The 12,241-nt window shown below is 35.1% G+C and overlaps 1 protein-coding gene across 11 annotated transcripts in view; it reads right to left on the bottom strand.

The window, feature by feature from the left end:
* The window catches only part of CTNND2 (catenin delta 2), a 931,128-nt gene that overhangs the window by 366,320 nt on the left and 552,567 nt on the right, over nt 1-12,241 (bottom strand). For 9 of the 11 annotated variants that reach the window (XM_065546099.2, XM_045394725.3, XM_045394719.3 and 6 more), the window contains one exon: nt 3,636-3,891. The exons of the other annotated variants lie outside the window; for them this stretch is intronic. In XM_065546099.2, the coding sequence (XP_065402171.1) occupies nt 3,636-3,891 (256 nt within the window). The remainder of the gene's footprint in view (nt 1-3,635; nt 3,892-12,241) is intronic. 11 annotated transcript variants of the gene reach the window in all.

Consider the following 12,241-nt stretch of genomic DNA (forward strand, 5'->3'; position numbering starts at 1 on the left):
TGTACACCAAGGATTACAACCTCCCAAAAAGGGATTAATCAAACATGATTAAAAGTTGTTGCTACTGCTACAAGTTACACATTATGTCAGTAAGATGTCTTAACCATGACTTTTGTTATTTGATAGACAAGACATTTATAATACCCTTAGTATATCTGGGTGTATCAGTCTTGGCATCTTTTTTATCCATTTGTTTCATCAATCAAATTTTTAAAATAAGAATGCTTTTGTGACTTATCACTACCAACATGACTGACACTTCTTTCATATAATTTAACAGTTATATTTGACTTTCATGTTTAAAAACAACAGTATATAGAACTCAGTATTTGGTGCAGTACCTACAAATACATTAGGTATGATAACAACCCTTAAGAGATTCACATTTTATGGAAAATAACACACAATCACAAAATAAAATCTTCTTAGCAAATGGGGCTATAAAGTGAATTTTTTATGTCTAATAAGTGATTTTCTCAGTGACTGCTGGCTTTACAAAGAAAATTGGATAAGACATTTCTGCGAGTTTTTTGTTGGAGTATAGGATGACTAGTCAAAAGAGAAAAGACCAAAGCTTTGCCACAATCCAAATGACTGAGCCAACCATCAACAAGAAAATCCCAACCCCTCAGAACCAATCCTTTTGTATCCTATGACTTAGAGTAACAGAAAGCCAACACGGCTTCTCTGGTTTCAACTCTAATGATGAAGTGGAACCGCCATGACTTCAAATTATTATTTCAAAATGCAGTATTTGCTTAAACACTTCTCACTGAATAATACTAAAACTCTTAAACAGAGAAGAGATACTGGTCTACAATAAGAAAACTAAGGTAGATGCCAGAAATGAAAAATACAACAGAGACCACACATCCAATAAGCAATGGATCTGGCATGCCAGAGTTACTGAGACAATTTCCTTCATTCTTCCCAACTCCTACACAGATACTGGTACCACCATTCATCCTCTGAAAAAATCATAAATAAACTCTTTCTTTTACCTTTTCATTTTTTTGAAAAGAAATAAAAATATTCTTGCCAACATGTTCTGCAGTGTGGATTCAATCTGTGCTAACAACGTAGATGGAGGTCCGCAAACTCACCTGGCACCAATGTATTTTCAAGAAGTCATTTAACATTCTCAGTCTGCATTTATGTAAGGTATTAAATAAGGGATATCAGTTTCTGTTCACAAAGGAGGATTACATCAAAGATGTAAGTAAGCCTACTTTGAAGATTGTAATGTGCTATAAACATATGTTTATAATGATAAAGAGGCTTACATAGTCTGGTGTTTAGTGGTAAATAAAATGTTAACAAATTCTCCTAACTGTATGTAAATATATTTCAAAAGCTTGAAAAGATTGAAAAAGTTTAAACAATAAGCCATAACGCCAAGATAAATAAATGTGAGCCCTAGAAGTTAAACATATTAGTTCTGGTAATATTCATCTACGAGGAATCAGATGATAATATTTAAGGGAAAATGCAAAAATCTTGTCTTGAAAGAAGTACTATATTTTGGACTTGAAGTTTAAATTTGGCATGTCTCTTCATTAAATAAAAACATGTTGAGACATTCCTTCATTTTAGGAAAACCTGACAAGAAACCCATTAGTACAGTTTATGCTCCATACATTTTGCATGATGCCAGATAATGAGTTCCTTTGATAATAAACCACAATAGTTTGGTTCCGGTTCTAGATTTGTTTTTTCTTTTCTTTTTTTCTTTTTCTTTTTTGGTCTGTAGGTCTGAGCTCAGGATGAATTTATAATTCATATAGCACTAATTTGCATACAAATTTGACGCATACAAAAGCTTAGTGGTCAATATTCTCTCATTCATTCTAACCCTTCTTATTGGTGTTTTTCTTTTTTGGTTTATAGCAGGCACTCAATAAATATAAGTGACATAATTCATAACTTGAAAAGGTAAGAGCTGTGTCAATATATTGAGAGAAGAAAAAAGGCTGTAAAAATGACAGTAACATAAAATGGAAAGGATATGCCATTTAATAAGATAAAATGCATTTAATAAGATAAAATGCATTTAATAAAATAAAATGCATTTAATGCATTTAATAAAATAAAATGCATTTAATGCATTTAATAAAATAAAATGCATTTAATGCATTTAATAAAATAAAATGCATTTAATGCATTTAATAAAATACAGAAGCTACGCTGCAGCTAGAGAAATATAATTTGGTTTCTTATTAAGCTGAATTCCCTAATACAAAAATGTAAAGTATTTCCATTGGAGATAAAATGTTCATTGTCAATTTAAACCTACAATGTTAAATATAAACAATGTCAATTCAATTATATAATTTTGTCTTTTAGCATTTCTTAAGGGCTCACTATTATGCTATTCCTATACATTTTCAGTAGCATATCAAGAAAGACTATTTTAAAATAGGGAATATGTTGAGGTATTTTCTGATGAATATGCTTGCCATACATGCCAAGAATACTTAAGATCTGGGGTAGGTTTCAGGACCAAGACTAGAAAGAGTGTTGTTGAGACTGAAAATCTAGATAACCACACCACTGAACATAGTAAACGAAAGAATGCTTCTGATTTCTAGTAGATAACAGTAAGCATGTATTACAGTTCACTTTTACAATGGTGTTATACCAAATACAATATTTAACATGGATCTTCCAAGCAGGTTTGAATTGTGCTAAAGTAGCTATCTCAACAATAACCATATAACAATCCCATTCTGCCTTTTATATTTGCAGAAGTGATTTCTTTTTGCAAAAGAATCTATGCCAACCCCTCAGAACAGCACACAGGAACTTGTGTGCTCCACCAGTGAAAATTTGTTGAGATGAATTTTAAGTACGACACCAGAGTCAAGCCACCTGCCCTGCCATAAAGAAATACCAGCAATCTGACATATCAATAGTATTCACAGATGCAGATATATATTTATGGAACTCTATCAGCATAAATCCAATGGCTATGAATAAAACATAATTTAAGTCTCCTGGGACTCAAATCCAACTTTATAAGCAGAGCATTGCTAAACCCCTTGCCACTGATGGAAAAAAGAAAGAAAGAAAAAAAAACCCAGCAACAACAACCACAAAAACAATACCTCCATAACAACAATTTCTCTAATATATTATGCTCCAGTTTTTATCAGTCTTTAAACAACTTCATCCTAATGTTTATTTTCAGTCATGTAAAATTTCTAAATTTTCAATTTTACTACAACTGGGAAGGTGTACCCCTTTGCAATCTGATAAACAGAAATACACATGATGACAAAACATACTTCCACTGAGACAATAAAATATGTGGGCCATGCTATCTGAAGTCAAATGACATAGCCTCCAGTCCCCAGTTTCCCCTGCATTAAAGACCGCTGTTTACATCTATCTCATCAAGTAGCTAAATGTCAAGCACTCTGATCAAAAGACCATCTTTGTTTTTGGTGGTGAAACACCAAAGATACTAGGGATCCATTGCAAACACACACATTCCAAGTCAAACAAAAGAAAACCCAAGAAAAGCCAACCCTTTAATAGTCAATGACATAAATGCAACATGACGGGAAATAAATTACAGTAACCCGGTTACAAAACCTCTTTAGACATCATAGGGAAAGAAAAAGGTTTTTACCCACCTGGGATCTTTCTGAATGCTATCAATGGACGGGGACCTGGCCAAGGTGCCTTCGGGTGGGAGAGCAGGGCCGGATTTGCTGTATGGAGACTCAACAGAGGGACAGTACTGCAGCTGTCGGTAGGGGTCCGCGTAATTGGAGGCCGGGCCGGCGGCATAGCTGGCCCTCTGGAAGGTGGCCGCGGCGGCATTCTGCGGGCCGTGCTGGCTGCCTGTGCGCTGCAAGGGGACGGAGTCGACACCAGGGGAAGATGGGGCTACGACAGGAAAGTAGGGACAAAGTAAAAAATTGAGGACCTGCTCACAGAAACGGTTAACCAGGTCTAGGCAGGGGCAGGGGAAGTTACACACATAAAAAATAGGGGATTCGAAAGAATAAAACAAAATTAATCCATCATATTTGAACCAATACATTCAATGTTATCCAGTCAAATGATAATCAGCATGCCTAAGAGACAAACCTTTCAGGTAAGGGGGAACGCATCTGTTGTGTGTATGTTGCTTACCCACATCCGAGAGAAGGTATGTTCAGCTGCAATATAAACTTCGTGCAAAAGTAAAACTCAGGAGAAATATAGAGAATACTTTCTAAGGAGGCATGGGAAGTTAATTCTTTATTGTTCAAGTTGAGAAAATTCAGAATGTATTCAGGTAATGTTATATTAACTTTATTAAGGATGTAAAACAAATTTAGCAATGTAGTTAATTTTCTTGAATCAAAGAAAATAAGAATAAATGAGAGGGAGTGTATGAATGGGGGTGGAGATGGGGAGAGGTGGGGTTCACATCTCCATAATTAGCACAAGAACATTTAATACAGGACTGCTCTAGTTTCTGTAAAGTAACTCCCGAAAGATTTTTATGTGCTTCTTTTTCAAGTGAAGCTGTCACAGGAACAAACACATTTGGTGAAGGGAGAATAAGGCAAAAACCAACCCAACTGCAAGACAGACAAAATAAAGGAGCTGACTTAGCTTTTCTGAAAGTATTTGCATCTTCTCAATGCGTCTAAATTGTTTTGAGAAGATTTCACGCTGGTTACTAAAATCAGTTTGACTATTTTCAAACTGAATTTCAATTTTTTGTTTCCCTCTTGGATTCTTTTTAGATCCTTTCATGTCATTATTTTTATCCAGTTCTCAAAATATATTTGACACCTAAGGTTTGGTTGATATATACAATGAAAATAGCATCTTTCATTTCAGTAGAATATGACCAGTTATGAACTGCTTTAATGACTGTTAGTCATGATCCACAGTAGACAACCCATTTGCTTTCTGGTGCTGTAGAACAGACTTCATATTCAAAATACAGCCAGTGACTAGATAGGACCATTTATGACATGGGTGCTCTAAGGAATTGCTCTAAGGAATTAGGTTCTAATTATCAATTACACTTCTCTGACTTCCTAACCATTTCTTAGTGAACAATGATAGAGCTTATTTTATCCTCTTTTACATTAGGGGACATATCCCAAAACAGAGACAAAGGAAATTATGTCACGCTACGAAAATAATTATTTAAAGAGGTAAGGAAATTGTGTTGAAATGATGAAAAGCTGCAAAGTGAATGGGAGGAATATACTTGAATACCAAGGATTGACTTAAGAGTTCAGGGCTCTTCTTTCCCAATGAACTTTGAAGACTTCATCTTAGAATTACAAAAATGTAGGAAAGTAGGTTCTGCGACATGACAAAAATGGCAAAAATATTTAAGAGAAACTTTATAAACAAAAAGTGCATATATTCCCAGAGGGACAATATTTTGAAATAATGAAGGTTGTCCTGATGTGTTAAGTCTCAAAATAATCAGATTAGGCTAATAAACACTAATTGCACAATCAGAAAATCTGCTTTATGTCTTTATGCAAGTCCTTGAGGATTTATCATTTCTCCAAAGTATTATCAGCATGTGCAATTAAAATCCACATTTTAAAATTTATGCATAATGTGCCTTATATTATGGTAAAAGGGGTTTAAAATAGACAAGTCATAAACTTGCCCTTGGATGAACAAATGTACAGAGGTAAACAAAATTTCATTTTCTCCGAGTTGTGATAAGCTAGCCACAAAATCAAGGACAAAAAAATAAAACTAAGTACATCTGGCATTTTTCATAGATGTGCATTTTTTTTCCATTCAGAAACTAAGTATCAACATTTAATCTTGCTGAAAATGGTCTTCAGAAAAGAAATACTTTTCTATGCAAAATCATTTGCTATTAATGTGTTCAATACAATGATTAAAGTGTCAGAGATCAGGAAATAATATTGAAATCTAAAGAAATCTTTTTGTTAAAAAAACAACAGAGTAGGTAAGGAGAACAATTTGACTACCCACACAAAAAACTCTCAAAGGACCATGAGTTAAAAGAAAATATAAGAAGAAAGAGTTTAGGACAAACTCTGCCAAGCAGCAGACAATAAATTATGAATAATATAAGAGGGACTGGTTCAAAATGTGAAAATAGGGTGGGAAATTCCATTAATTAAGCAGAAACAGGAAGGCAACATTTTGGTATGTATGGAGGAAGAAAAGGTAGAAAAAGGTTTATGAATGTTATTGGGTTCCTATTTATATTTCACTTTAGCCCCTTTCAGGGAAATGTCCTGGAGCTCTTTCAGAGCTTGGCTGCTAAAGGTGGAGAACTGGTTCCTATTCTGGCCTTTTGGTCAGTTCTTGGCACTGGACAGGTTCATTGAGCTCTCCAAGCTCCAGCTTCAATGTTATTGAAGAGAAAAAATGGCTTCATGGGATCATTGTTTGATTTCAACCCAGGAAAAGTGTTAAATAACTAATATGGAGAAAATATTAAACAAATGAATTATTAATGTTACCACCATGAACGATGTTGAAATCAACTGACAGTAGAAAAGGGAATTGTACACTTGGCACTGGGAGAAAGGCCCTTTCACTGGGTGTCAGACTATATAGCTCCTTTTGAGTGCTGGGCTCTGCTGTAAGTGCTTGATTTGTATAAATTCATGTTTTCTCCAACAATCCTTACAAGAGAGTATACACATCATTTTCACCTTACAGACAGGAAACTGAGGCTCAGAGACATTAAGAACTTGCCAGAAGTCAGCTGATAATAACAAAAAAGGAACTGAAGTCCTTGGAGTTGGTTTCTAGAGTTTATGCTCATAGACACCATGGCTACCAGGGCAGGTTTAAAACCTCAAAGCTGTAGATTATCGAATTACCTAATACGGTCAGAAAACTTAGAAAAATGGCGAGGCCTAAAATGAAGGGAAATGTCTACTATAGGAACAGAGAAGAGATGGGTTCATTAAGGAATTAACAACCTGAATATTATATTAAGAAATATTACAAATTGGTATGCTAACTAATTTATACTATTTCTCATTCAATTTACACTATTTCTCTACTAAAGGTACAGATAAAAGACGGGTTCATTAAGGAATTAACAACCTGAACATTATGTTGAAAAACATACTACAAATTGGTATGTTAACTAATTTACACTATTTCTCATTAAATTTACACTGTTTCACTTTGGGAGGCTGAGGTGGGCGGATCATGAGGTCAAGGAGTTCGAGACCAGCCTGGTCAACATGGTGAAACCCCATCTCTACTAAAGATACAACAAATTAGTCGGGTGTGGTGGCACGCACCTGTAATCCCAGCTACTAGGGAGATTGAGGCAGGAGAATTGCTTGAACCCAGGAGGCGGAGGTTGCAGTGAGCTGAGATCGTGCCATTGCACTCCAGCCTGGGTGGCAGAGTGAGACTCCGTCTCAAAAGAAAAAAAAATTTACACTATTTCTCTACTAAAGATACAGAGAGGAGTGGGTTCATTAAAGAATTAATAACCTGAACATTATGTTGAAAAACATATTACAAGTTGGTATGTTAACTTACACCATTTCTCAAATTGAATTTATTGAGATATGCAAAAAAGTACAAAAATTATGCCAAATAAACCTAACTTTGTTCATTCCTTGGAAAACCAAAAAATAACAATATATATTAATATCTTAATTTTATTTTAAAGTGTTTTACATCTTAGTTTAACCAGTGATATCACTATTATGAAAAGAGGCTGGGATACGAAATCTAAGATGAGAAACAACTTTCAAAAAAATTATGTATTTAAAAAAATCACAATCATGTGTAGTTTCAGCCTTGTCAAATGGTCTTTTAGAAGTGTCATTCCCAAATCCATGCTTTAAACTTCTTTTAGGTCATAATAAAAAAAACAGTGGATGAGAATTTCAAAATATAAAACCTCAATCCAGATTGGTGCTGTTATAGTAAAATAAGTTGGAGGCTAATCAATGCAATGAAAATAATGTAAAATACCAGTACAATTGGAGAGAAAACACACTGTATTAAAGGACAGGTTATATAATCATATAGAAGAAAATGTATGAGAATCTAATGGATCTCAAACCAACCATTAGTAATGTAACAATGTAATACCTTACTTTGTAAAAGTATATAGATAAAAACAATTACTTTAAATGAATGAAAATCATTAAAGATCTAATATGTAGAGAATATTAAATAAATGAGCTATTATTATTACCATTAAGAACTCTGAAATCAATCAATATTAGAAAACAGAAAGGTGCGTATGGCACTGGGTAAAATGTCATAAAGATTCAGGATTCAAGTCTCCTGTCTGGCCCCAACTATGTAGACATTGATGTGGCTTATGCAATCCTTGGCTCTCCATTACTATGGAGATAAATTAATATCGGTCACACTATTAAAACACTTTCCTTTAATACACTTTTTCCCTTAATTTCTGGGCTATTGAACACTTTTCCTTATTTGCGTTTTAAAGCTCAGTTGACCAAACCATTCTCCTTGTAGGATTACTCTATCCAATTGAACCTACTCAGGGCAAACACTGGAGAGGGAAGGTGCTCCATCAGCTCTGTAAACACACTCCTCTCTCGTCTCACCTGCTCTGCAAACAGCCCTTTCTCCCCTCAATAAGCTCTTAGAATTCAATGAACTATATCACTGGTCTCTTTGGGAGATTTCACAAGTAGCCACTTCAGCAGCTGACTTGATACTTCAATAGATACCTATGCTTTCAAGAAATTATCTGTTTGTTTTCTGCAGAGCTGCACAAATAAAGGCCTAGTTTATAAAGGAAAAATAAAGAGACGTTTGATGTTTATGTGCTATGTTCGTTTGGAAAAGGGGAAGAGGCATCTTTTTAATAAAGTGAAATATTCTGCTTTATGATAGATAATTGCAAGCATTATTTGCAGACAAAGGAAAAAAGAAGAACAGAATAAAATACAAGAATCTGGGCACACAGTTATAGAAACTTGGTGGGGGGAATATAAGGTAATGTTCAATAAGGAGGAAGAAAAAAAGCACTACTTTTTGGATTATTTATCTTTGCCTTTAAGTATATCTGCATATACAGATAAATATGAAAACATAAAGCACATTTACATGTTATGTAAATACAAAATAAGCATATAATAAAGTAATTAAGGAATGTCCCTCTGAAGGTTCAGAAAATAAGAATAGATGAGGTGACAATGGGTCCAAGAAAATGACCTACCTACTCTTAAAAGAAATTCAACTCCGTTTCTTTAGGGATAGGGAAACTTTAGCACCCAATCTGGCATATATCCAAGAGTGTCATCATTAAGAACTGAAGTATAAATATTTTGCAATTTTCTGTACTCAGCACAATTTGATCCATCTAAATTCAATGGAAGAATACTCAAGGATAAATTTAAACATCTAAAATTTAAAATAATTTCATATATTACTATCTCTGTGGGGAGAGGCATTTAATGCATGATTCTTACTAGTAACGGAATAATCGTCATTGGTGTTAATCTTGTTTTCCCTGCTTTTATTGGAAAAGAAGACATTAAAAACACCAGAACAGGCCAAACATGCCTATCACATTGGTTATCAAACTGAATGTGGGAACATGTGTATGAATATATTGTAGATATATTTGAAAGAGAATATGATGTAAAACCATATCCTTAAACAGCTTTCATAGTTTCCTTCTTTGTTATATCCTTGAAAGAATTTAAAAATGCAAGCTCTTCATCTGGACAGATGGCTAATGCATGTGGGGTTTAATACCTAGGTGTTGGGTTGATGGGTGCAGCAAACCACTATGGCACATGTTTATCTACATAACAAACCTGCATGTCCTGAACATGTATCCTGAAACTTAAAAAAAAAAAAAGTCAAGATGAGATACGAGGTACTATGACCATGTTGAAACTCTGAATAACATTTTTGTGATGGTGGTGACTATACTTATCTTAACCAATAGCCTTGAAGTGAGCAGACAGATTTCTATGTAAGTACAATTTTCAAAAAATGCAAGCTCCTCATTAGGTCTTCATGATATAAATTAGCAGGAAAAAAAAAAAAACCAAATGATTAACAGAGAGGATCCTGTTCAATCACTGGCAATAGCTACTACTATTTCTAAGAATGTTATTGTGATATACAGCATAATGGACTCCAGTAGATTTGTAGAACTTGGTATAAAAATTAAAAATATAAATAAATGAATTAATAAAAAGGAAAGAAAAATAATCCCATGTTTAATCCTATATATGTATGTATTTGCATCTATTTAAATGTACATTTAGCACTGCGTGTTTCAATTTTCCTCTAATTTATAGTGTGCGCAACTGGAGTCACAATGAATGATGATACACATTTTTTTTTTTTAACAATTCCAAGCACATTTTCAGCCATCAATGGGAAAGGATAATAATAAATGCTACATGTATTTAGAGCTTCCTATTGTGCCAACTAACATATTAGGGGCTTCTACACATGACCTCATTTAATGCTCACAACAGCCTACATGGCAGGTACTACTATCACTAACACCACCCTCATTAGGTCACCGAAGAGCAGTGACAGGACAGTGGGCAGGGTTGGGACTGAAATGTAGCAGTGGACTCCAGGGTCTGCGTGTTTTACCCTCTCTCCTCCACTGTTGGGCACTAGAGGTGAGGGCATGCTTGGTTAATAAAACCTACACATTTTGAAGTGCAGTATGTTTGGCAGAAATACCAAAAAAAAAAGAAAAAAAAAAGACTAAAATTTAATGTGACATAGAGTGTAACTGGTTAAATCCCTATGACCTGGATAATTGGCCCCATCATAATATTCCTTGGGCCAGGCACGGTGGCTCACGCTTGTAATCCCAGCACTTTGGGAGGCCAAGGTGGGTGGATCACGAGGTCAGGAGTTCGAGACCAGCCTGGCCAACATGGAGAAACCCTGTCTCTACTAAAAATACAAAAATTAGCTGGGTGTGGTGGCAAACACCTGTAATCGAAGCTATTTGGGAGGCTGAGGCAGGAGAACCATTTGAACCCAGGAGATGGAGGTTGCAGTGATCCGAGATCATGCCATTGCATTCCAGCCTGGGCGAAAAGAGCAAGACTCCATTTCAAAAAAAAAAGAAAGAAAAAAAAATTGTATTATCATTTTCTTTGGATTCTTCTTCGGAAAGAAATGTAGAAGAATCTCCTTTAATTGAAGACAGAAAGGGCTTAGGGGAAGGTCAATGAATAGAATTTTCCATAAAAATGGAAATAGGGCGGTTGGGTGGAGAATGCTAATGTATCCACAGTGGACTTATTTCTTTACCTTGAGTGAGATGAGGGGACGGAGCAAACTCATCACAGGACAGAGAGAGGCAGGCCAGAAGGAGAGGCTGCATGGGGCAACCTGAGCAGGTTTCCTAGCTGCCAATCTCCAGAGAGCCAGACGAGATGAGATGCATTATTCATGTGGTTTTACAGGAGGTTCAACAATGTGGCAATAGAGCTGGGTTTGCTCTCAAACATGAACTAGTTTGCTGAGAACAGAATTAGCTGTGGAAAAAACTTGCTCTGCCATCTTAAGCACTAAATGATTTTACATCAAGTACTTGGCAATATGTGGTTATGGCATAAAAGGTATATTATATTCTTTATGCATCCAAATGTCCACCGCTGAATAAGAGGCTCAAAAAGAAACTCCAAGGAAGCTTAAGTGTTCCAACAAAATACCTCAGCTGGCTAAGGGCCTTAAATTAGGGATATAGCTTGGAATCTGGTGGATTTAAAACCACAGGTGCTGTGACCCTTTTTATTTTGTAAAAATAAGCATTTCCATGTCAAGTGTATTCCATGCTGATCTTGATCTATTCATTTGTCTATACACTTGCAACATTCCTGAGAAAATTTCCAAGAACAGTCATAAAAATACATTTTAGAATAAAGAAAATTATTATTAGACCTAAAGGAAGAGAGAGACTATAATATATGAACAGTAGGGAACTTCAACCCCACTTTCAAGTATGGACAAATTATCCAGAGAGAAATCAGTAAGGAAACATCAGACTTAAACTACACTCCAGACCAAAGGTACCTAACAGACATTTATAGAACATTCCATCCAACAGCTTCAGAATACACATTCTTCTCAAGTGCACATGGAATATTCGCCAGGATAGATCATATGTGGCCACAAACAAGTCTTAACAAATTTAAGAAGACAGAGTCAACATCAAGTGTCTTTTCTGACAAAAACACTATTGAATTAGAAATCAACAAGAAAAACTTTGGAAACTTTACAAGTATATGGA

This window comes from Macaca fascicularis, chromosome 6 (genome assembly GCF_037993035.2).
Source record: "Macaca fascicularis isolate 582-1 chromosome 6, T2T-MFA8v1.1".
Lineage (NCBI taxonomy): Eukaryota > Metazoa > Chordata > Mammalia > Primates > Cercopithecidae > Macaca > Macaca fascicularis.